We start from the raw sequence: 27,291 nt of genomic DNA on the forward strand, positions 1-27,291 counted from the left end.
GCTAGAGAGATAGATAGATGGTGATGATGATGATGATGATGATGATGATGATGATGAGGGCGAGGAGAGGGTGATGTTTCTTCCCCTGTAAATCATTTCTCTATTATGCACTATTATAGTTTGTTTTTTATTTATTTATTCTTTAAATCTATATTGTACATTGGAAACATTTGAGTGTATGCTTCATAGCTGGACCCTTTGGTTGCCTCGGGATGGGGACAGGCAATATCAGCATAAATATATACATTGACGGAATTGTCGTGGAACCAACCCTCTGTTCCCTATTTGAAATATTCTCCTTTGATTATTATTTTTTTCTTTGGTGATTTTACTTTAAAAATAAATAAATAAAATTCCCTTTATTCATCCCATAGGGGAAATTTTATCTCTAGAGTCTTTTCCAAGGGAAGACCGGAATAACCCAGGCGTCAGCCGCAGTGCAGCGCCGCAAATTGACCTAGGGCGAGGTGACTTGCTCAAGGCCACACAGCACAGCGCGGCGGCGGGCGATCGAACTCGGTATCATTCGGGTACGAAGCAAACACCGTAACCGCTGAGCCACGCTGCTTCAGGTCTACAATTTTTTCCAGTTATCTTCCGCTGAAATGACCTACAAGAGTCAATAGCGTCGGGAAACCTCTAAAAATAAACATGCAAACAAAAAACAAAAAACAAAAAAAAATAAATAAATAAATAAAAAACACGGGGTGGGGTTTCCCTACCTCCCATAGTCCATAGTATCTTTTATCTCCTTATACCTGTTTTTCCTAGTTGCTTTCTGTCTTTGTCTTAGAGTGGGATTGCTTGGTTTTGTCCTGGCCCTTGCCGAAGTCCTCAGCTGAGAGGGAGCAAGTCAAATGTTTAGTATTAGTTATGAGATGAACTTCTTCTGTGCTGGTGTCTGGATGAGAGAGAGAGAGAGAGAGAGAGAGAGAGAGAGAGAGAGAGAGAGAGAGAGAGAGAGAGAGAGAGAGAGAGAGAGAGAGAGAGAGAGAGAGAGAGAGAGAGAGATCATGTGCTGGTATCTGGATGAGACTTTTAAGTGATCTCAAACTAAGTACATTTATAGTGTGCTCTTGAAATCTACCTGTTCCCTATTTGAACCATTCCCTTTTTTCTTACTTTTTCTCGTGCACGTTCAATTGTAAATCTTGACATTTTTATTTTATCCATCCCATTTTCTTCCTTTTTACTGGCGCTGAAATGACCTTAATGTGTCGCAAACGCCGTAAAAACCTTAAAAACAAAAAGATTAAAAAAAAAAAAAAAAGAAAAAAACGAGCTTCAGGGTGATTATATGCCCTTGCTTTTGGTCTTGAGCGGGGGTCCCGAGAGTGCAGTTGGTAGAGCACTCGCTTCACACGCAAAGGGACCGAGATCGATCCTGGGTGATGTCAAGATTTTTTTTGCCCTCCCCCTCCCCCCAAGCACAGTATTCACTCAACGTGCTCAAAATGCTTTATAGTGAGAAAAATAGGGTATGGAGAAGTGCCAAATGAAAACAGAGAAGAAAAAGTCACGGGAGAGAGAGAGAGAGAGAGAGAGAGAGAGAGAGAGAGAGAGAGAGAGAGAGAGAGAGAGAGAGAGAGAGAGAGAGAGAGAGAGCTAGCGGTCGCACAACCGACTGAGCTATCCGGCCACACAAAAATATTATGGCTTTCAAACTCAGTACCAATCATGCGCCCCTCTCAAATGCTTTAACTTTACAACACTAGCCAACAGCAGCAAAATCTTTTGTAGGACGAGACACGACGCCCGTTAAGCAATGTTACAATTTCTTCGACAAAGACAGCGCTGTTAACGCGGTACCAAAGATGCGGGAACACATTTGTCCAGTACGAATATATTTGATTTAAATAACATCAATAAACACAATACAATTAATGAGAATGACGGGTATGAATTATTGTATGCAATACTTTTCTACCCCTCTGCTTGCCGAAAATCTTGGCTGACTCATTTATATATCTATTTTCTTTGTTAATGCATTGTTATTGAATACTTGTATTTATTTTGCAGATCTCTCAGTGTGTATTATGTAATGGCTTCGTTATGTAATATCTAAATCAGACATCCTGTTATTAAGTGCTCATCGATAACAAAAAGGAAGGTAAATTGTGTTTTGTGGTGAAAATAAAGTTTTGAATATCAGCCATATTGTTGATCGTCATTCTACTAATTTATCCCTTGCCCCACCCACTCAGTCGTCTTATCGATTGGCCGACATGAATCATAACAAGAAGTGTAAAGTGAAAACATAAATAGGTACCTACAATCGTAGGCCATACAATGAAATGAAATAAGATCATTCAGTCATGTCAAAGGAGACGCTGTTACTTTTTTCACCAGGATAATTTATATATCAGGTCAACTGTGAATCAAGGATTCCAAATGCCTTTGTTCATCTGAGACTGAGGTAAAAAATACAGAAAGCCATCAGATACCCACTGCCACTTTCTTGTCCTGTTTGATTTTGATGGTCACTCGTCTAGCTGTCTAGATCGAGTTATGATAGTGATAGAGCATTCGTAAATGATTTCTGGTCTTTAAACTATGCTCTTATTCGTTCTTATTCTCTCACCGTTAACATTTTAATTTTAAGATCATCATCATAAGATTTATGTATGTTCATTTTATTCGTAAACAATATTACAATTCATTTTATAAATTAACTTCCTCTTGGCCTTGGGCTTGGGAAAATTCATTCATTCATTCCCAATTTCTAATCGAATCAATGTGATGTTCACATTTGAACTTGTTCACTTAGGAAGATAATGAATACAGAATTTTTTTTTTCTCATTTGAGCCATCATAACCCCTGGGGTCAAGTTCATATAAACTTCAATTTAAGCAAAATCAAAATCACAATTTTCTATTAATTTGTGGAAAAAAAACAAACGAAGTGACTATTTCTCCGAATGCTCAGGAAAATAAACTTGATCTCTATTTCTCCGAACAGTTTCCATTCTCAAGATTTTTTTTTATTTGTGAGAGTGTCTGTGTGAATGATGAATGTGTATGCATTTTTTTAGCTTTTATTTTGCCAGTGCTTGGGCACTGTCTTTTATTCCCAACTTTCTGTTAGACTTCTATCTTGAGTTTGTGCTATCCTGTCTTTTGATTTTAACCTCTGTTCCCGTCTTGAGACTTTGGCTTTGTTATTCTATTTGGGTTTACTTCTGTTCTCTCTTTGATAGTGTAGCGCGAAGTGCAAAAGTGAATGCACCATGGAGAATTCGCGATAGCACAACTTTTTGATAAAATATGTCTTTGTCACCAATGTTCCTAAAAAACGCTGGCTTGATGATTCCTGATAATTCCCTGTCCACTCTGTTTGAGCATTTACCTTGACATCGACATCGCATCCATAACTATAACCCATCAGCTACTGGCGGCTAGCCGACCATTCAGAGAAATAGAGTTCAAATATATTTTTCTGAGCATTTGTGGGAAATAGAGCCGGCCAAAAATAAAAGTCATCTTGTTCATATCAATGAAATTAAATATATAATATAACAGTGACAATAATCTGATACTGTTGCATGGGCATGGGCTTAGTAGAAAGCAGGTACGTTCCTTTCTTGAGAGAACTCTTTTTTGAGTTAAACTTCCATGTGATTTGTTGATGGAAATCCATTAACATTTAGAAAAAGAAACACAAGAGACATATTCAGAGTCAGTGAGGTTTTCACTGGATTCCAATTTAAGCCAAGGATCAAGTCTGCTCAAAATTTCAAATTAAGAAAAATCACAAGATTTTTTTGAGAGAAAGTTGTTTGAGGCAAATATCACGAATAATTTTAAATCAAAGGCATTTTGAGGTGAGAGGGCTGAGTTGCACTTCCAACCAAAAAGATCTGGATTCGATCTGCGCTGTTTGCATTTTATTATTTTTTCCCCAAGTTTACCGCTATGTTCATCATCGTTATCATTATCATCATCATCGTCTTCATCATCCTTCTGTACTTCTGTAGTAGCCCCAGTTGTTTGAGGATCAATCCACAGTTTCATCTTTTTTCTCTCCTTCACACATTCCTACACTGGAAAATAACATAGACACAAAGAGTACACATGATTTAGAAACGGGGATTTTAGTTATCACTGATGTAGAATTTCATTGAATCACTTTGTGGTGCGGGGGGGGGGGGGGGGGGGGGGGGTTGGTTTGAGAGATAGACTTAAAGAATCATTTCCCATGTGGAAAAATATATAGGGAATTTATCTATTTTTTAGGTATTTGAGCTGCAATTGTAATTAAAATTCAAGGTTGCCCCCCCGCACACACACTCACAAACATTTTTAAGTGTCTTTTAGTTACATTAAATTGTCACCAATCAAGGCTAAATAGTCCATGGTTACAGCATTATCCTGATTTCTATGGCATTAAACAACAGTAATAATGTGCGGCTATGTGGTCTAGTGGTATGACACTCGCTTTCGGATCGGAAGGTCCTGGGTTCGAGCCTTGCGCTCGGCGCATAGTTGAGTCCTTGGAAAAGGCTCTTTACTCACATTCTCTCACCGTACTCAGGTGTAAAATGAGTACCTGGCCGTTAACAGCGTTGTCTTTGTCCGAAAAGTTGTATTATCGCCTAACAGGCGTCATGTACCGTCCTACGTGTTAAATGTTGTTGCTGACCAGGGACCCCTTGTAAAGCACTTTGAGCACATTTAGTGGATATTGCGCTATATAAAGCTCAATTATTATTTTTTAAAATTTAAAATTTTTATTAAAAAAAAAATAATTGCTTGCTATCCTTTAAGTGGATGTTCCTTTCTATAACAAGACACTTTCTGCCAAATTTAATATTAACATTAAATCGACTTTACCCATTCAAGTCTATGAAAATGCAAAAGCCTTACAAGGCCAAAGAAATTTGAATAAGTTTTAGTGACTGATAGATACAGAAAGGTGTATATATAAAGAAGTTAGCATTTGATCGAAACATATTCATAATTGATATATTGATATATGCAAATTAGTTAATATTACTTCTATTTTATCATTACAGGGATAAAATTTAATTGCAGGAGGGGAGAACTTTATATATTTTTGTATATAAATACATCAGCTAAACATGGATCAAGGAAGGACGGGTCAGCGCCTTTTGTTGGCGTTGATGTCTCAGGATGCCGATGACAATGGTGGAGATGGTTTCTTGTCAGAGGAAGTCAACGTTCATGGAATTTTGTTGGCTATTGGGAGCATTTTAGTGCTTGTCATTGTCATTGCCATGTGTGCTTGTAATGAAGGGTATGTCTGTTTTGCGCTATATTTAGTGTTAAGGTTCATGGTGCTTTAAGCTTTAAGTAAATATAAAGATATGTAAAGCTTCCTTAAGTTATATAAGAAATTTGAGAAATATTATTATTGGTGTTTCAGATATCTTTTTTATCAGAACCAAATAATTTACATCTTGTAGAAAATCTGAACAAAGTATATTAAATATTTAAAAAAAAATAGATTAAATCGAATGAGTAGAAATAAAGTCTCTGTTTACTTCTATTTTTCTACCCATTTATAATTTTAAAAGTATATTTATGAAATCCTTTATTTTGATAAAGGGGTAACCCGAAATGTCAAGATTCATTAAAAATCTTAATCTATAGCTTGTTATTATTATTAGTCTTTCTTTAAAATGTTAAGAGTATTGAGATAGGCAAGCTTACACTTACAATGAAGTTGAATACAATACAGTATATAGAACTAGAAGCCTTTATTTAAAACAACAAAAACAAACTAAAATGACATTTTCTTTCTTTTTTAACATTCAAATTTGAGATTGTACAGACGGGAATTTTAGTATGTGTGTTCTACTGTGTAGTTGGAGTATGAATGAAATGTTGATAGTGTGGCGTACTTGTAAGAGTAGAGAGTTCCAAGGGCAGCCCCCCCCCCCCCCCACCTCTCTCTCTACTTTTACAGAGGGGATTGGAGCTTACTGCAACCTGCACAATTTATCAATAATTTGTCCCATTATTTGTCTGAATATTACCAGCACAGACCTTACTATTTTCACCAAGAATGCAATACATTAATGCCGATGAGACTTCATTAATGATTGATCATCCAATGCAAAGCGCATAGAACATGACATCGTCGTGGTTATATGCGCTATAGAAATGCTATTTATTATTATTATTATTATTATTATTATTATTATTATTATTATTATTATTATTATTATTATTATTATTATTATTATTATTATTATTTTTTTTTTTTTATTTCTTCTTCTTCTTCTTCTTCTTCTTCTTCTTCTTCTTCTTCTTCTTCTTCTTCTTCTTCTTCTTCTTCTTCTTCTTCTTCTTCTTCTTCTTCTTCTTATTATTATTATTATTATTATTAATGCTGTTACTTCTGTGGTGGAGAAAAATGTTCAGTCCATGGTTATATTGAGATAATTAATGTGGAAATTTGTCATTTAAAAAAAATTAAGGATCGCCATTAAAGAGTTAATTTAAGGTTGCTTTTATTGAAATTAAACTTAAGTGGGCTTTACAAACTGTAGTATATGATAAATAGACTGTTTTTGGCGACTTTTCAGTATTGTGGAATATTCGAGAACATATAAAATATATTTAAATAATATCGGATTATTTTGATTTGCTTTCATTATTACTGTAAAACGGCATATTGTGTTTCCTGATTTTAATAATTATTGTCTTTTACATATCGCACAAAGGAGTTAAGGTGTTTAACATTTAAGATCATTCGATACTTTTTCTTTTCTGCTCACTGGGTATAGCACGTTTCTGCCTAAGGAAGACATTATTTACAAAATCACCCTCCTCCGGTGTACATTTCCGGATAACACCATCCCTTTCATATTGTTTTATCATCTCATGTAAAGCTATCTTTTCATCCTGTTTAAATTATATTCTGTATTTAGTATTTTTAATGGGTATTTATTTATTGATTGATTCTCTTTTAAAAACAGAAAATCTAAAAGTAAAAACCAGGTAAATGGAAAGGGAGACGATTATGCTGATGAAGACAATATTCAGGTGAGGAGTTATCTGCTGCCATCTTTTTAAATAAAAATTGTGATGTTTGATAGTTATTAAAATTTATTTAGATAAAAGTGGATTTTTTTCTATCATAAAAATAATAAGCATATTTATATAGTGCCTTCCGTTGAAACCTCAAAGCGCTTTAAAAAATTCAAATACAATTCAACCAAAGCATCAAAACAATTAAATCAAATAAATTTATTCACTTTTCTATTCGTATCAATATAAAGGTAAAAGAGGTGGTGTTACCAGTTAGGTACTCATTTCAAATCTTTTTAAATAAAGCCTCATTAATAATGTTTTCTCACCCTACTCAGGTTTGAATTGAGTACCTAACTGGTAACACCACCTCTTTTACCTTTCTATTGATACAAATAGAAAAATGAACAAATTTATTTGATTTTTATGAGAGAAAAAAAAAAGCTACTTTTATCTAAATAAATTAAAATAACTTAAATTTGATAACAATCACCTATTATCTTTTTCAAGAAAATGTTCAACCTTCAGAATAATTAGTAAAAAAAAAAAAATAGTACCTACGAAATAAAGAAAAAAAATACTAACTCATTTTTCAAGCAAACCTGGCTTATCAGGTTCCTCTACAGTTTGACAGAATTCTTCTTTCCACTTTTAAAAAAAGAAAATTTTCTTAGCTCCAATGCAGATATTTAACAATTATACTATATTTAGAATTCTCCATTGGCTTCCTATTTAAGAAATAGTGGAGTTTTCTGGGCTTCTTGAATTGTATACACCTGCTAGATCACCCGGATCCCAAAATGAACAACTGACTAAATGTTCCCATAAGTAAACTATCTCTAGCTGAAAAATCTTTCTCTGTCTTATGAAACAAATGAGATAAATCAAAGACGCCCCCGAGCTGAATAATTTTAGGGAAACTTTTAATTGAAAAAATTCCTATTCCGAGAGGCGTTTTTAGCGATAACGGTATTCGTGTTTTGTGTTACCTTTTGTCTTTGTTTGTCTAATGCCTTAGAGCATTTTATGGATTCAGTGTGCTGTATAAAATGATTATTACACATTACATGCTTACATTTTGTATCATCTATCCCTGATTTGAAGCTTGAGGCAAACCTTCGTTCCAGCGACCCTGTAGAAAATGGAGGTCCTACATCCAACAGAAACAGTGCCAACATGTCCAAGTAAGTTTATGAGAGCTCCACCCGAGGATCTCACAATAACTAATGCAACAATGGGGATGTTTTAGAAAAAAATTATTATTAATTTTAGCAATTAAAAAATATTTGTTGTCGTTGTTTTTGAAATGGTTGGGACATGTAAAGAGACGAGAAAGAGAGTACATGGGAAGGAAAGTATTGGACTTACAATTAGCAAGAAAGAGGAAAACGGGATGTCCAAAGACTAGACTGTGGGATAAGGTAAAGGATGATATGAAAGAACTGGGCTTGGAGGAAGATGATTCTCTGAACCGAGATGTATGGAGATGTGGCATTCATTATGGCAACCCTGCAAAATGCGGGATAAGCTGAAAGAAGAAGATGAAGAAGTTGTTTTTGAAATGGATTACTCATATTATGTACTTTTTTTTTTCTGGCTATGAATAATTTTAAAAAATGAGCCCAGGGGTACATTGGTTACTTTTAGAACAAAATATCTGTTCGATTGGGATCACAGTCGCAGACTAATCGTTGAAAGTAAATTTTGTGTTTCATTATTTTTTAATCATTTGTATCATCACTGTGTATTCAATAACATTCTCAAGCACCAAAAATGATTATATGACACGGTCAATAATCATTCATTAAATTTCTATTTTTTTTTTTCGAATTCATTTTAAAATCAGACGTGTTCGCTCCTCAATGAGGTTTCTACATAATGAAGAAGAAGAAAAAGTTCCTGAAATAAACAAAAAAGTTATTTTCATTCATTCTTTAATTATGGCAAGACTTGGGATCTGTTAGCTCAATAATTGAGCTTTTGCCTCACAGAGGGACCAATATTGAACCTGAATACAATTAAGATTTTTAAAAATTCATGTTTTAAAAATATATTAACATTGAATCCTTATTTTTAGATATATTAACTTTGAATTCATGTTTTTAAGTGTATCCTTCAACCTTGAATCATTATTTTTAGGTATATTGACAATTAATTCATGTTTTTGAATATAGCAATATTATATTTAAATCTATTAACATTCAGTCGATATTTTTATCAGTATTAACAATCAATTCTTATTTTTTTTAAAATTCTTTTCAGACACAGTCGTCAGGCGAGCTCAGCCTCAGGAAGCAACATTCGTCCTGCCAGTACCAACCTTCGAGAACTGCCAGAACCACCGGTGGACTCACACCATCATCCTCACCATCACCACCACAGTCGTAATACATCAAGTAGCGGTATCACCGTTTTGCCACCACCACCGCCACCACCGCCTCCCTCCACCTCTCCGTCGAATGCAGTTAATGGTGTTAACAGTGTTGCTGATGGTGGTGGAGGCTGCAATTCCTCGAAAGAGGAGTCGGAATATGGTGCTAGTGTTGCTGCTGCTTCTTCTAGCATTATGAATGGCAGTCTCAATTTAGACAGCTCGCAGCTCGGGGATCCTGATAGCAACGTCTACGACCATTTTAAGACCAAGAGTATGGAAACACCACCAGGTATATTATGGTCTCCCCACAGAAATAGAAAGCACTATTGAATGAATGAATAACTTGAATTCCTTTCATTTGTTCCCCGTGGATCCTAATAGCTCAGTTGGTAGAGCACTCGCTTCACACGCAAAGGGACTGAGATGAATTTGATTTTTCTTTTTAAGTTCATTTTTCTGTATCATGTTTACTCTGACATGATATCCAGATTGAGGTAATGGATTACACATACAAGTTGTTTTTTGTTTTTTTTTTGGGCCAAATTAGATCATATTTATTTTTTATTTTTTTATCCATCAGATTTGAACTTTTAAATCTAAGAAAACCGTTTTAAGTATTGTTATATTTGTTGTGAAAAATGGATGAGTAACAAGTATGAAATGTGTTGCATCAATTCATTGCATTATAAAGCAGCAACCAATAAGGTGAGAATTGTGCATTTTGATTTTAGGTTGATTTTTATCTCCCTGTTCGGACTTCTTCCAAAAATAATTATTTTAAAATACAGATTTTTTTGTTTTCTGCCTGTGGCAGTCGTGTTTTTAATCATGGAAGGAATCCCTGGCCAACAGCTACACGTGACATGTACAACGAGACATGACACCTGTTAGATAATATTACAATTTTTTTTTTGACAGAGGGAACGCTATTAATGGCCAGGTACTCATTTTACACCTGAGTACCATGAGAGAATGTGAGTTAAAGAGCCTTTTCCCCCAGGATTGTCTGATACGAAAGCAAGTGTTATACCACAATACTACAGATGCCTCTCATATAATACTAAAAAATTGTTCATTTTCTCGTCAACAGGATACGACCAGCTTGGAAATGTAAAGATAGGAAGAATTGGGAGTGGAGGAGTCAGTGGCAGTAGCGGAGAAGGTGGACAGGATGTGAATTCACCCTCGTCAGAAACGAGCGGGGTTGTAGAAGTCGGGGGTGGCATGGACGGTCGTCGTCATCATTACTCACAACCCAAGGAGAGGATGTACGATGTTGTCAAAGATGTCAAAAAAGATCCAATACAGCTGTTTCGTAACGAGAGTCAGGTTAGAAAATAATCATGTGCTTTCCTCTCTCACTCACTCACTCTCTCTCTCTCTCTCTCTCTCTCTCTCTCTCTCTCTCTCTCTCTCTCTCTCTCTCTCTCTCTCTCTCTCTCTCTCTCTCTCTCTTTCTCTCTCTCTCTTTTCTCTTTATCTCTCTATCTTTCTCTTTCTTTCTCTCTCTCTTTTTCTCTTTCTCTCTCTCTCTCTCTCTCTCTCTCTCTCTCTCTCTCTCTCTCTCTCTCTCTCTCTCTCTCAGTACAGCTCTGCCGTTTTTAAAAAAAAATATAGTACATGCATCAAACGGCAGGGCTGTAGAGAAGAAATAGAGAACAAGAAAGAAGTGGTTTGTTTGAATAATAAATTATTCTAGTCGAATTGAAAAAAAAAAAATCCTGAAAAGAAACTTGAGTTTATATTCGTGCAATGTCCACAAAATATGCTCAAAGCACAATTAGCACACACCAATCTACCAAGAGGTAGATTTGTCACTGTTTTAGTGTGCAGCTTTGTGCTTTTTTCTGATTAAAAAAAAATAATATTTGATTTATGGGAGTAATTTATATGATGAAGAGTTCAGGGGAAAAACCACTGATGTCAGGGTTCTAAACGTCCCTCCATAAGTAGAACAACAGAAAACCTACAACCATAACTCTTTAATGGTTGTAATTCTTTCATTATTTTATTTATGGAGTGAAGGTTTGAACTCCTGACATCACACAGCCGTTTAAATAGGGCCCAAACTTTCACTTTAGTTACTTCTTCCCTCACTGGCTACCATTGAGTAATGTAAACAATCCACCGTCAGCCACACTGATAACAGCTGTCAAGACAGGGTGCATTGGCAATAAATTATGTCTGCAGGTAAATCTCATCGCTTTGAATTTCTCTCAGGCAGAGAGTAGTAGAAATCTCATCAAAATACTCAAATTTCTCATCCCATTGTGGACGCAACATCTTTTTCATAATTTTCAAACATATATGGATTCAAAGACCAGCTTTTCCTCTACAAGACGCAATTATTTTTATTTACATCATTAAATGATAAGCTTGTGTTTTGCTCTTTTGAATAATCAGAGTTTTTTATGAAATAAATATTAAAATTATAAGTTTAAGAAATATTTAAAAATTCAAAATATCAAACCAACACTTTTTACCATCAAGTGTGAGGGATCAGAGAAAAGTAGATAAAATTATCTTTCATATGATATATACTTTATTATGTAGATTCAGGGATTTAAGAATAGAGTGTGGAAAGGAATCTCAATAATTTTTGTTACCAACAAAGAGGAGAATATTTAATTATATTTTAGAAACCCAATAATAAAACTAGATAGTGATGATAAGAGACATTTATTTAGTTTGATTTCATTGAATTTAAGCGGAAATTTTAGATATTTCTTAAATTTACTTATTTAAGTTCTGTTCAGGTTATGGAGAGACACACTGAAGACGGTCATCACACCAGTACAAATGAAATAGGTCGAATTTGTTGTGAAAGAGTACAGAGCCACGCTGAGAGGATTAAAACACTCTAGACGTTATCATGGGTGAAAGTTACTCAATGATATTAATCCTGCAAAGGCAGGTGCTCAGAAAAAAAAATCCTGCAACTACCAATAAGAGGAAAAAACAGAAGTGCGGTTAATTATATAAATGCCGGTTTTTTTCATTTTCGAATTCCGGCCAGACAAAAAAAACAACGGCGAGACCTCTTTCAAAAATAAAAATCCGGCCATGCCGGATTTTTCCGGCGAACTTTCACCCATGGACGTTATCTACAATTGACTATAAATATAAACGTGAAATTCTGATATATTTAAATATTTCAGTTTGCGAGAAATGTATCTCATTGATACATAATTTAAAGAAATGCGATGCAGGTATTGATACCTTTGGTTCTGTGAGAAAACTCTGAACAAGAAACAATACTTAATGAGGTGAATATGATCCTTATCTTTCACCAGTGATGTGCTATATGCAGTCTATATGGCACACAAATTAAAAGAGGTGCAAGTCAAGTACATAAAAAAAAGTAATGGGCATGGATATCTCAAAAATAAGGTTATGAAAATTATAAGAACTCTTTAAGATTTTCTTAGTGGTTTTGATGGTCTTTAAATGAATGTCCTTATATAACAATTTTTAATGGAATTCTTATAATTCGTTGATTCTGGGATAAATATAAGTGAATCACATTTGACTATGTTATTGGTTTATTAAAAAATTTCTATTAATACAATGCTGTGATTGGATTTCAATTTTACCTTACTCAAAATCCTGACTTTTACGTACAGGTGACCTGATATCTCAAAAACGCCTTAATCTACTGGTATAAATTTATATGTCTACATTCTACAGATATTCAACATCATTTCCATTACTTTTGTTTTAAAATCTTAAGTGTTGAACATGTTAAAATGTTCTCTTAAAAATTTTAATTCACTTAAATTTATGTATCAATTTCATGGGTTATCCCTCTTGCTTTTTAACACCATCATAATTATGATTAAATAATCAATGAAAACTCTGTTAATAAACTGTTCGGTAGTATAAAAATATTTTTGCTACACTTAATAACGGCAATACTACATTAGTTTGAAATTCAGAAAAAATCGATCAAAACGGCGAAAAAATTGTCTCTCTCTCTCAGTGTAAAGCTATGACTCATCATCACTAGACTGGCTAGATTTACCCGGCGAACTAAACTGAAAGCGATAAACGCCTGTGATCACTCAAGGGGACGGTTACAAAAATTTCAGAAAATAGACATCTGTGGGTTTCCCCCCCTTGTACCCTTGTTTCTCCCCTGTGTGGCTATGTGGTCTTGTGGTATGACACTCACTTTCAGATCGGAAAGTCCTGGGTTCGAGCCTTGCTTGGTGCATAGTTGAGTCCTTAGAAAAGGCTCTTTACTCACATTATCTCACCGTATTCAAGTGTAAAAGTGTAAAATGAGTACCTGGCCATTAACAGCGTTGTCTATCTGAAAAAAATTGTAATATCGCCTAACAGTAGTCATGTCTCATCCAACATGTTACATGTTGCTGTTGGTCAGGAACCCCCTGTAAAGTGCTTTGAGCACGTTTAGTGGATATTGCACCATGTGAAAGCTCAACTTTATTATTTTTTTACTTTTTTCCTTCATATGTAAACTCATCTTCAACTTTTCATTTCCAGCTGAAGGAGGAGGACCCATACAATCAGATTGGTGATTCGGACAACACCCTCACCAATTCCGTCATCAAACGTATCAAACAGTCCGTTGACCCCGATGACCTCTATGCCACCATCCAGGGAGACAGCGATGGCAGTTTTGCAGTTGTTGCTGCCCAACAAGCAGCCAGTGAGTGTGTGACTTTTAACTTAACTCCAGTATTTTTATAAGCTCACTTGGACAACATGGGTGATTCCTGTTGACATCAGACATTTTGTTTGATGAGTTATCTATTTTCCTTCGTGGAATGCCTAGGCGACGATATCTTATGATATCGTGGCGCAAAAGGCATAATTTTTTTTAATTCATGAAAGATGCTCAAAGTGCTTTACAAGGGGTCCCTAGTCTTACTTACTTACTTACTTATCCGAACCAGCGACTACCTGAGCTCTAGCCCTTCGTTCTTGTGCCATGACGTAGAAGTTAGACGTCTTTTGTAGTTGTTCCAGGTGACTATAAAGTGTAGGGGTTCCTAGTCGAGAGCAATGCTAAACACGAAGGACAAGACATGACACTTGTAAGGCGATATTGCAATTGTTTTCTTTTACAGAAACAAGCCCGTAAACGGCTAGGCATTCATTTTGCAATGTGAGTAATGAGACTTTTTCAATGACTCATTTGGAGTCGTCTACAAAGCTGCAACTTGAGCTTTTATAGCGCAATATCCACTAAATGTGCTCAAAGCGCTTTACAAAACGTCCCTGACCAACAGCAACACTTAACATGTAGAAAGAGACATGACGCTGACAGGGGCAATGCTGTTAACAGTCAGGTACTCATTTTACACCTGAATATAGTAAGGTAATGTGAATAAAGAGCCTTTTCCAATGACTCAACTCGAACCCAGGACCTTCTGATCTGAAAGCGAGTGTCATACCACTAGACCACATAGTGTCAAAGTGCAAAGTGTAACTTTGTAGACAGTATTTGAATTGACAAACTGCTTCAAACCGAAGCTATCATTTTAAAAGATAAAAAAGTTTATTATCTGACCTAACCAAAAACATTGCCATTTTTTTCTATTTAGATTAGTGTCAGTTTCGTTGGACTTATCCTTTGATTAACCGCTAATCATTCAAGAACAGCAAAATACTTTTATTGTTGTAAAAAATGTGGTATTAAGGGCCCGTGGGTTATCCCATCTTTTTTCAAAGATATCCCCCTATATCTGTTTTCTGAGTTGCTTTCTGTCTTTGTCTTGGAATGGGATTGTTTTTTTTTCTCCTGGCCCTTTCTGGAGTCCTTGGCTTGGAGGGTAACAGTCAAATGTATAGTGTTGTTTTGGGAAAATGTTTTTTTTTCCTTGTAAATCATCTCTTTTGTATTGATAGTTATTATTTTTTAAAATATATATTGAACATACCTTTCAAACATTTGAATGTGTTCCTTTTAATGGGAACCTGTGCTGGTGTCTGGATGAGACCTATACATGATCTTAAACTAAGAACATTGATGGTAAGCTCTTGGAATCTACATCTGTTCCTTATTTGAACCATCCCCATTTGTCTTTTTTTTTTTCTTTCTTGGATGCTTATATCCTAATTCTAGAATTTTTTGACTATCCCATTTTCTTCCTATTTACTGGCGTTGATATCACCTAAATGTGTCGCAAGCGTTGTAAAACCTCTAAATCCAAAAAATATCACCCACTGGTACTTAAAAATGACCAAGTATGTCAATGATAAGTCTCATAATTTATAATTGATTGGGTGCAGTGTGGCTCAGTGGTACGGTCTTTGCTTCATACCCGAAAGGTACAAAGTTTGATCAGACACTGTTGCGCTGTGTGGCCTTGAGCAACTCATCTCGCTCGCCCTAGCTCAGTTTATTCCAGTCTTCCCTTGGAATAGACCCTAGAAACAAATTTCCCCTATGGGATGAATAAAGGGAATTTAAAAAAATTTTTATTTTATTTATTTATAATCTCATTCACAGTGTCCAAAGGTCAGCAGGTACGAAAACATAGCCCACTTGTACTTAAAAATGACCAAATATGTCAAAGATAAGTCTCTTAATTGATGACTGATTGCGATATTATAATCTCATTCACAGTGTCCAAAGGTCAGCAGCCTTCATCTGTCAGCAGCGGAAACAACAATAAAAACAACAGTGGCACGAGCAAATCCAAACACAACAGCACTGTAATAAATGGTGGCACCTCACCATCCGACCCTTCTTTCATACCTCCTTCAACTTCCTCCACCCCTTCAACGCCACCTGGCGATGATGAGGCTGAAGAGGAAGATGAGTACGCGGTTGTACAAAAACCTTCGGGCAGATTAACACCCACGAGAAATCGACAGCAGCCACAACAACACCTTCAACAAGGCAAGAAGAAGAACGGCGAGGACGACGGTGACGATGATGGCAGTATTTCGCCTTATAACACGTACAGGCCGCCTGAACCACCCAGAATGTATGGCCATTACGCAGAGAGCGGGGACATCGCTGGTCATTTAAAACCAAGTGCTACTGATGATGGTCATGACGATGATGACGATGATTTTTATGAAGATGGCTTGCGACCCAGCGGTGCTAAAGGTAAGCCGTCATTTTATGTTGTTTTGTTGTTGTTGTTTTGTTTTATTTAACTTTTGGATATTGAAATAACAAGAAAATTAATCTTTGAGAGCTATAAGGTCTATGAAGCCAGAGTTTATTCCAGTTTCCATTGTGAACAGATTGAACTTTAAAACAAAAATTTAACTTTTATATAGCGCAATATCCACTAAACATGCTCAACGTGTTTTACAAGGGGTCCCAGTCCAACAGCAACGGTAAACATGTAGGACGGGACATGACTCCTGTTAGGCGATATTATAATTTTTTTGGACAGAGACAACGCTGTTTACGGCCAGGTACTCATTTTACACCTGCGTCCGGTGAGAGAATGTGAATGAAGAGCCTTTTCCAAGGACTCAACTATGCACCAAGCGAGGCTCAAACCCAGGAACTTCCGATCCGAAAGCGAGTGTCATACCACAAGACCACATAGCCGCACAATCTGAACAGATGGTAACTTTGCACTCTACCATTTCAGTAGAATGTTGGAATTTTTTATTTTTTTTAAAACTCAATCTCTCTACAAACAACTTTATGTTCTTATTAATTAAACAAAGATCATTCTTCAAAGTTTGTGATGTACAAAATAATCTGAATAAGATAAATGTATATTGTGTCGTAACAAATGTGACGATTTTGATATAGGTGGTAAGGAGAGGGTTAAGCAGCATGGATACCCTTTCTCTGACTAAAGCCGGAAAATTTGCTTTTCCGTTCAGTTTTGGTGAGCTGATTTTTTTAAAAGATGAAAGCATTGGTTGTTTTCAAGGCAACAGATAAGTGGAAGCTAGATGGAAATGAATCCTCTTCTGTGATTTAAGGGTGTTACCATTTGATAAGTAGAAGCTTTGGATGAGGTATTTTCAAATGTGCAAGAAAAATTTTCAGGCTTTTGTTAAATAAAGGCATCCCTGAACCAGTCACATACATGCCAAATCTTACGAATTTTTCATAATTTTACGAATTTTAGACAAATTTCATGGCCAAATACGAGATTTTATGGAAAATTTCAAATTTTTAATTCTTAGTAATACTTAAATAATAATAATAATAATAATAATAATAATAATAATAATGATAAGAAGAAGAGAACAACTACAATTACTACTACCACTACTACTATTACTATTACTGTAATAATGATAATAATAATAATAATAATAATAATAATAATAATAATAATAATAATAATAATAATAATATTGTGGTTGTTCGTACGCAATTTAAGAAATGACGAATTTCCTTGTCAAATTACTAAAAATTGACATAAAAATTACAAAATTTGAAGTTTTTAATTTGGCAGGTCTGCAGTCAAAATGTTTACTCTGAGTTAAAGTTTAAAAAAAAACCCCATATTATAGCAAAACTTCTGCTATGCCTAGAGTAGTTGTGATGAAGACTTCCCTGCTATTGATTCTTCACCCTATAGCGTTCAACGTGCTTAAAAATGAAACAATTTGTTGAAATGCCCATTCAAATGGACACTGAAGGGTTTAGCTTCTCTTCACAATAAAAACAATAGTGCATTCAATTATCTATTATAATGTAGATAATGTTTATCAAATTTTATTGATCTACGGTCGTCTCTTTGTATATTTTAAAATGTTTTTTAAAAAAAAATTATTAATCTGTCTTCATTGTTTTAGGTGTTGTTAAAAATTGGTGGTTGGAGAGTATTGAAAAAAAGCATAGGTTTGCTCCACCATAATTTTATGTCAGCTTAGTAGCTGGCATACTCCTGTCTTTGAAGGATTTTGTTTAACTATATAAATACTATATTAATAAATAGATAAATAAATAGATAAACAAATATTATTCATCCATCGGAAAATCTGGTTGACAGTAGTGAATTACAAGAATGAGTCAATAAGGACCTTGGACATGAAATTTTAAAATCTAGGATGGCACTTTTTCTATAGCCAATTGATGATGATGATGATGATGATAGTAATAATAATAATAATAATAATAATAATAATAATAATAATAATAATAATAATAATAATAATAATAATAATAATAATAATAATCATGATGATGATAACGAAGATGATGACGGTGACGACGATAATGATGATGATGCTATTAATGATATTAATACTTTAGTTTCATCTTTTCTGAAATTCTTTGTAAAGCAAAAGTTGTCATCAATGCTTCCACAGTCTCCACTGACCTGAATGATATTACTTGACCATCTTTTTATTTTCAGTCATCAAATCAATCATCGTTTCTAGTAGATATTGTTACCCTATTATTAGTTTATATATCTTCTTTTATTTAGCCTTTTTTAGTTGTTGTTATTGTTGATGTAGTAAATTTGATAATTCAGAAGAATTATATATTTTTATATATCCGTATATTTTTTTAATAGATTTTTTGTCTAAAATTAGGTTTAATAGTCCATTATTAACTTCAATTCGTTTTGTCTTCACAGAGCACATGTACTCCAAAGTGACAGCCAGAGAATCCCTGGCAAGCATGTCTGCCAGATATGCCCTCAATCCATATGAGACCGTGCCTGACTTGCCAGAGAACATGTATGCCACGGTATGTTTCTACAAAAATTGACTTACAGAGCATCGACCTCATTAAATGAAAAAACAAAAAAACAAAAACAAAAAACAAAAATGAAATTGATTCAAGTGAAAAGCTTCTAAAAAAGTGATCTGAATAGTGGTGGTAGAAATTAATGACCCCTTTCATCTTTCTATCTTTCTCTTTTTTTCCTCTCTCTTATTTCATTTATTATAACAATGTTTGCTTTCAATGTGTTTTTTTTTTTTCAAACAAGTAATTAAAAAAAACAAAAAAACAACACCTTTTTTTGACTTTAAAACATAGAGAGATAATATTATGTAGTCAATACTTTTGGGGGTGAAGTTTTATAAATTGCCCGAAATGTTCCGTGTTTGGTATTTTGTTCATTTCATTTTTGAAGTTGTTCTATTCGTTATGGACATTTTGTGCTGAATGAAACTTGGCTTGGACTCTTTTTGAGAAAATCAGTTTTTCCTTAACTCACTCAACCCTAACACCGACCATATCCGTTGTTTATCCAGTTTACTTTTACCCCATGCCTATTTATTACATTTTTTTCTGAGACAAATTATAGGCTTAGTATCAAAGTTAATGTTTTTAGTTTTTGAATGTTAATGATAGTTGAATAAACATATTTGTACATGCTTATTTTAATATTTTTTTTTTTTCTTCCAATTTTGAAAAATAGCAAAAGTCTCTAGGATTGAGTGAGTTAATACCGCCCCAATTTAATCCTTTCCATTCTAATCTCTTGTTTCCAGGTGGAGGGTGGGTCCGGTGATGGCGTTATCCCAGAGGTTACCATGAGACACAGACAGGACAGGATGACCTCGGATGAGAATAGGCTGAGTCAAAACAGTGACACCTATGCTGAAATTGGTAAAACTTTCTATGAGGGCATTTCATAATTAGTTGTCGGGCTGATGGGGTCCCCGATAACCCGGTTGGTAGAGCATTCGCTTTGTACGTAAAGGGACTGAGATCGATCCCGGTTGGAGTCGAGAATTTTTTTCTTTTTCACCCACTCCATCCAATATTTATTGGGTAGTTGAGTCTGTCAGATCTGGTGGAAAGTACTTTTCAACTTTCAATCGACAAGTATCCTTTCTAGTGGGTTGCAAGCAATTGCTATAGGAATGCGGATAGACTCTGGCTCCACGGGCTGTACGGTTCTTAAGGACTACTTTTGTTTTAGGGATGATACTATAAAGTTGGGATGTGTGAAGGAGGAAATTTTTCAAGAGATGTTTTAATTAAAACAAAAAATGAAATTTAAGTATTATTTATACAGTGCATTTCCATAGATTGCATCCTTCTGCACATAACGAATGATGAGACAACTCAAATTAACGTTATGGAGGAAAATCATAAAAGGATTACTATGAGACCATTAATCAAAATACAGTCACGTCTCTCTAATCTCTAAGCTCTTTGCTCACTTTCTCTCACCATACTCAGGTGTAAAATGAGTACCTGGCCGTTAACAGCATTGTCTCTTTCGGGGGAAAAAATGTAATATCGCCTACATGCGTCATGTCTCGTTCTACATGTTACGTGTTCCTGTTGGTCAGGGAGCCCTTGTAAAGTGCTTTGAGCACATTAAGTGGATATTGCGCTATATAAAAGCTCAAGTTTTTTAATCCGAGTTCTGTCAGGATTACAGAGACATCTGGATAGTGGAATCAGTCCCTAAAGTGTACAAATAAAGAAAAAGAAAGATCCATGCCCGGGCAACCTGTCCGGATAATGGAGACATCCAGATTAGGGAGATGCAACTGTATGCTGCCCGTAGTTTTTAAATCCCCTTTTTTTTAATTTTGGAAAGATTTTGCTGATTATAATCCACTTGTTTCAGTTTTCTTACATGCTATTTTTTTTTTTTGTTTACCTGCAAGTCAGTTTTTTTTTACTGAGGATTTAACAAATATAAAGATACCCATTTCATCGATGGGACCATATCACCTTAAATTTCTTTTTTTTTTTTTTTTTGTAAACTATCTATTTTAGTTCTTCTTCCATATTCTGGAAATTAACATAGATCGAGACAAATCTTTTGAGCCATCAGGGATCAAAATCGGTCCGGTATTAAAATTTGCAGATGTGCACAAATGAATCTGGCAACAGGTTGGCCTGATGGCGATGCCCAACATTAAATGACCTATCATTATTCATTATGCCCTAGCTGATTTTTAAATAATCATTTGAGTCAACAGGTGATAGAATTACCCTTAATTTTAAAAAAAGCTTTGCAAGGTACTCATATATCAATCTGTAAAAAATATTTTGTTGTTGATTTATTTTGCCAGTAATTCTGTGCTCAGTGGCAAAATTTTACTATGGGCTGTTAGGAACAAATTTTGATCCCAGCCTGATTTTTTTTTTTAAAGAATAGATTCTAATTTATAGACCAAATCTTACCTATGCGGGTGGTTGGATGGGAGCATCACCCTTGAATCATATACCTATGATGTTCGCATGGGTGTACGATCCGATAGTGATGTCGTTTCTTCTTCTCTTTACTAGCCTATCCTGCTTCTTTGGTTTGTGATTGTATTTTTGACAGGGGATATTTTTTTTTCTGTAAATCTTCTGCCTGTTTGTTCTTGGTTATTTATAATTTAGCTTATGATATCTTTAGGTTATGATTTTGATTTACATTTGTACTATTTTTGTTAGATTGCTTGTTTTTTTGTTTCAGCGGTCTCTCATATAACCTCAATTGTGTTGGAAGAGACCTAAAGCAACAAACAAACAAACAAAAAAATCTTACCTACCTTTAATAATAAATGCTTTCCTCCACAGGTATTTCAGGCGGAGGTCTTACCACTAGTGTTATCAGCAATACCAGTACCAGTAGTAATAGCAACAACAATGGCTTAACTATTCTTGGAACAAGTAGTGGTAGTAGCGGTGGAGGAGGAGGTGGTGGTGGTGCTCCTATTCCCCCATCACTGGACTCATTGCACCAGATGACCAAATCGCAGACGTCCAGTGAAGGAGATCGGCTGAGTGACAGGATGAGTGATCGTTATCTGGCTTCACCAGATGACTGGATCATTCCTGGTCAGCTTGATAGCATCGGAGGGGGCCAACATAATCATATCCACCACCAACATCATCACTATCACCGGGCAGACGGAAGCGACGATGAGAGCTACGGTACGTTGACTCGTACATCGGGTGGAGGTGAATCTTCTAGCAATGCCAATAATTACGATAACAATAATGGTAATGGTAGCAATCGATCTTCTACTGGGAGGATAGCTGGAGTGGGTGGAATGATCAATGGACGGCAAGGGACCGTCACTGATGTCGAATCAGGGGAGGTCACTCCTATTCTAACCAATAATTACGAAACGGTGGAAGATAGTGCCACTAACGGGCGACAGTTTGTGTTCAGAGGGGACAGGGGAAATGTTAGGGCGAGAGGAAGAGATTTGGATTCAGAAGAGAATGACCCAAACTACGAAAGCGTGGATGAAACTCGTGCTAAGGTCGCCTTGTTAAAAGCAAAGGAAAGCGGTAACATTTCCCCTTCATCTCCTACATACGCCACCCCTCAGGAAATAAGAAATAACAAAGCCTCTAAATCTAGTGCTCTTTCACAGTCTATGTCATCAACAACATCATCATCATCATCTCCTGCGCCACACATTTCAGTTGTTAAAGTTTTTAAAAAAGATGATTCTGATAACGGTTTTAACTTGAATTCGTCATCATCATCAATGTCATCGCCGCCTGTTAGCATTGACAGGCCGAATCGTCGGACACGAAGACCTAATCACGATTACGAGGAGGTTGATTTGAGTCCACCTTCCTCTCCATTACATTCACATCATCATCATCCACAACTACAGCAGCATCTTTCTACATCAGCACCTGTCGAAACATCAGACTCAGCTGTAAGGGAAAGGGTTTTAAATAGTCACACTTACGAAGAATTACCACAAGTGAAATTATCAAAAAAGGACGAGAAAAGAAAAAGCGATCGTTCGAAAAAACAGCACAGTAGTTCCTCGACATCGGAAGAGAGAAAGAAAAGCAAGGAGGAGAAGAAAAAGTTCAAACAGGAGGAAAAGAAGAAAGCTGCGGCATCTTCGAGTGCGGAGGGAAGTAGTGGTGCGTCGTGGGATGGGAGCAAGAAAAGTGATTCTTGGGAAACAAATCGGACACGATTGTGAAATCTTGTGTTTTTACTGTGTTGATTGTATTTTGACTTTTGTCATTGTTAGGGATTTCCATTATCTCTTGAGCAATTAAGAAACATTGCAGACATAATACTTACTATTGTATGAAGTTTACTTTAACAAAATCACCCCTCTACCCCCCCCCCCCCCCCCCCCCACACACACACACTTTTGTGACCCATTGTCTCAAAGGGATATTATGTCGGGATGAACTAGGTGGATGAAATTTATAACCACTAATATGAAACTTGGAGTTTATATTTCTCTCCGTTATGGCTGAGAATAAATATTCAATTTCCTACATTGGAAAAAGGCCACAGTTCGTATTTCTTATCGTATTAATCTTGAATTCACTTAAAAAAGGGTTCCTTCCATTCATCCCGACATAATACTGTTTTGAGACGTTGGGTCACATTTTGGATCAAAATTAGAAGGCCTTGTTCATCTAAAGCATGTCGCAATTCCTGTAATCACAGTGTCAAAACGAGCATTTTTTAATTTTTAAAAATTTCAACTTCATTCAATAATTGTTAGTCACTACGCACATTGTTGTCCAACTTTTGGCAATTGACATTTTGTAATATAAGGCTGTGAGAAGAAGAGGTCAAATCGTAGCCTTTGTAAATTCATCGCCCGACACTGACCAAAAGATTTACGCCACAAGTCGACGATGACTGAAAGAAAGTTGACTGTGAGTTGTGTATAATAGTTCAACCAATGGAATCTTTTTTTTTTTTGTTTCCTTGCGCATTATGAATGACAATCCACTTTTCACTTTCTTTTGGTGATCGTTGCCTTACATTGTGATGTAATCTTTTGATCAATGTAAAATTATTGAGTTTACAAAGGATACTGTCAAACAGAGTCCCTAAATTGGTCCTGGTTTGCTATTTCCTCAATTCCCCCATTTTTGTTGTTCCCTTCCACATAGTGATCTGTTCATTTACTAGAATAAAATTTTATTTGCTTTTGCTTGAGCCTTGGATGAGATTCTTCACCAGAAGGGAAACAGTCAAATTTATTTTTATTTTTATGGATGATAACATTTTTTTTTCTGTATAAATAATCACTCTATTTTGTTTTAAATCTCTCCTTGTCAGCCATTTTCAGAATTTTCCCCGAACGTCACACCCACCCAGCACAAAAATAGATTTTTCTTACTCAAACAGAAAAGCAACAAATACATTCTATAACATAAAATTGTTCAGCAAAACTATCTCTAAATCAGAGTGTCAACTTTTTATAGCTATAATTGAAAAAAAATATTTCTTTAAATTTTGTGATGTACAAAAGAAATCAGAATGAGAAAATTGTTGGTTTCATCGTAATGAATTGTCATTTTCCCCATTGTTGGCATGGAGAGGGTTAAACGAGTTCTACCATTTCAAATCACTATCATGTCAGGACAGCTTTATTGCTAAAAATGGCATCTACAAGATAACAAGTTTTCTGCCCTAACCAACAAAAGGACAGTATCTGGGCTGACCCAGATCCAGCCAGTTTTGCCGCAATCGACACATTTAGTTTTTTCATTCATAACTCTTTAATTCTATTTCATAGTGGAAGTCTTCTGACATTAAATAATAGCTGATGATAAATTGCGTTTTTCTGTTAGTCGGCTATTTCATTGACGTAATATGTTGCGTAATATTTTGAGATACTGTTCTTTCTTGGTTAAAGCCAAGCAAATAACTCTACCTGTAACCAACAAAAGGACAGTATCTTATACGACCGTCTCACATACTGTTCACCCTGGTTAACCGCAACGCAAAATGCCTCGTCCGTATTCACCAAAAGAACAGTATCTCAGTTAAGAATATAGCAAAATACGAATAACTCGATCGACAAACGTTTTACGTCAGCGAGGGCGAGCACTCGCCATCACGGACGAGTGAGAGGCAAGGCTAAGTGTGTTTGACCTGGCGTGAGGGGATCTATCGGCTGTGGCGCTCGCTTGCCGAGATCAAACAAGTCAAGTTTGTAGGCGTGACTCTGATATAATATTACTACATTAGACTATTCCTCAATCTTTTAGACTCTGACTCCTTTTTCAAGATGAGTCTATTTTTATTAAGCATCATAGCTTTAATTTACGCGTATTGATGATTTTGGCTATCTTGCAAATTAGACTTTAATTGTGTATCAGGGTCTTGTCATTGTACAACGATATGGGGTGAGTGAGTGATAGTGAATTAAACCTAAGAATAGCTGGAAAATAGGGTATGTCCCCCCACCCCCGCCCCCAACACGTACACACACATCCCTTTTTGTTTTAAAATCAATATCTTCATTGTCATAGGAAACGAAAAGCATGAAATGGAACGAAATCTGTTGGTACATTTATACTGAATGAAATAGGCGACACCATTTTTACTAAATTTAAAAGGTGCCTAAATTATGAGCTAATAAGATGAACAGAAAAATTATTTTGTCTTTAGCTAATTTCGCCCACAGGGAGTTACAATAGTACAATTTAGATAAAACAAGGAATTAATTAAAAGTTATGCTATATTAAATTACGAATTTTGCTTATTTTATTCATTTCTATGTACATAGATTTATGGTGTTATTCACGTAGCAGCTTGTTATGGAAAGATGTTTATCAATGATGACGCTAAGGTTTTTTGCTTTATTTGAAAATTCTTTTGTGCTATTTCCGAGAGTAATAGGTGAATTATTTGCCTTCCACACTTTAAAATCTCAGTTTTACTATCATTTACTATCATTTAATTTTAACTTGTTATGGTACATTCAAGATTTAATCTCATTAAAACAGCTCGAAATTCGTTGTATTAAGAATTGTAAATTACTTAGGGGTACTGAATCATAAATTTGCGTATCACCAGCATTAAAATGATAACTCAGATTGAATCTGGATATCACACTAGAAAGGGGGTGCTTATATACAGAAAAAAGGACAGGGCCAAGAAAGCACTCCAAAGTTTAGTAAAACTTGTTCTGACTGAATACCATTTACCACGACAGTCTGCCATCGATCCTGTTAAATACATTTTTGTATGATGTAAACCGTTTTAAGGGCAATTCCTTTTACGCCTACGTATTTTCTAGTCTTCTTAACAAAATGTAATGGTCAATTGTGTCAAAGGCAGCTGAAAGATCTTAAAGGCATAATAAATTGATATTGTTAGCATCCGCATTATATAACAAAAGATTTTAAGAAGCGCTTTTCAGTTCTGTGTTGTTGTTTGTAGACTGACTGAACTGTTGTTCTTAAGATGAGATAATAATTGTGTCAGTACTACCTTCTCCAAAAGTTTGGACAAAAAATAGAATGATGTGTGGAAAGTGAGAGATATGAAGACGATTAAAAGAAAAACACAAAAAAAAAACAAAACAAAAAAACAACTAAACAAAAAACGCCTGGACAGACAGTCACACCGACACCCATACACACACACAAACGCACACACACACACACACACACACACACTAATTAGTTGAAATGAATGAAAAATAAGTATACTTAAGTTAAATGTTTGGTTGAGCTTCCAACCAACAAGTAAGGGGATCAGTTTTTTATTGCCAGCTGTATAAAGTTTTGTAATGGTTTTGCTTTCTGTTTTTGTTTTTTTTCATTTTTATTACTTGTTTATAAATCCCCTCTGCCCACCAATCAGCCACTAAATAGCTAGCTTGATATGTTGATCTGGTGGAAAGTAATACGTAAATATTTCAACTTATGTCATAGATTAGATTGATTTTGAACTCAGTGTCTGCAGCAATTTAGTCTTTAATCACGGGCGCATAATTTTGTCAAAGATATAAGAACTGCAATCCAAACAGTTGTTAAAAGCAGGTATTTCCACTTTTAACATCCAACGGACGAGGTCAAACTTAGATGTCGCTGGGTCAAACACACGCGTTGTGGTATGTCACTACTGCTGTCGGATGTGAAGGTCATTCGTTCGATTCTATATAGAGTATGCGGTTAGACTAAGGGAGTTAATTTTTGACATTTTACACGGTAATTTATTTATTTATTTATTTATTATTATTATTATTATTATTATTATTATTATTATTATTATTATTATTATTATTATTATACGACCCTCCGCCCCGAACGGGGGGGT

General features: G+C 35.3%; 1 protein-coding gene across 1 annotated transcript; it reads left to right on the top strand.

Moving 5' to 3' along the window:
- Positions 1 to 2,194: 2,194 nt before the first annotated feature.
- On the top strand, positions 2,195 to 26,651 carry LOC144957041 (uncharacterized). Its single transcript, XM_078887977.1, has 11 exons — positions 2,195 to 2,416; positions 5,013 to 5,254; positions 6,942 to 7,008; positions 8,098 to 8,177; positions 9,256 to 9,656; positions 10,458 to 10,696; positions 13,874 to 14,039; positions 15,963 to 16,451; positions 18,907 to 19,019; positions 19,772 to 19,889; positions 21,813 to 26,651. The coding sequence occupies exons 2-11, from the start codon at positions 5,079 to 5,081 to the stop codon at positions 23,189 to 23,191; spliced, it is 3,228 nt and encodes a 1,075-aa protein (XP_078744103.1). The 5' UTR covers positions 2,195 to 2,416; positions 5,013 to 5,078; the 3' UTR covers positions 23,192 to 26,651.
- Positions 26,652 to 27,291: the final 640 nt, after the last annotated feature.

The sequence above is a fragment of the Berghia stephanieae genome, chromosome 11 (genome assembly GCF_034508935.2).
Source record: "Berghia stephanieae isolate SIO BIC M18660-M18661 chromosome 11, UCSD_Bste_1.3, whole genome shotgun sequence".
In the NCBI taxonomy this organism is placed as follows: Eukaryota; Metazoa; Mollusca; class Gastropoda; order Nudibranchia; family Aeolidiidae; genus Berghia; species Berghia stephanieae.

Bases quoted from the DNA above. Each gene is read 5' to 3' on its own strand.
- LOC144957041 (XM_078887977.1), top strand. From the start codon at position 5,079: ATGGATCAAGGAAGGACGGGTCAGCGCCTTTTGTTGGCGTTGATGTCT. The intron at 16,452-18,906 runs GTAAGCCGTCAT...TTGTCTTCACAG, and splicing joins GCGACCCAGCGGTGCTAAAG to AGCACATGTACTCCAAAGTG. The intron at 19,020-19,771 runs GTATGTTTCTAC...TCTTGTTTCCAG, and splicing joins CAGAGAACATGTATGCCACG to GTGGAGGGTGGGTCCGGTGA.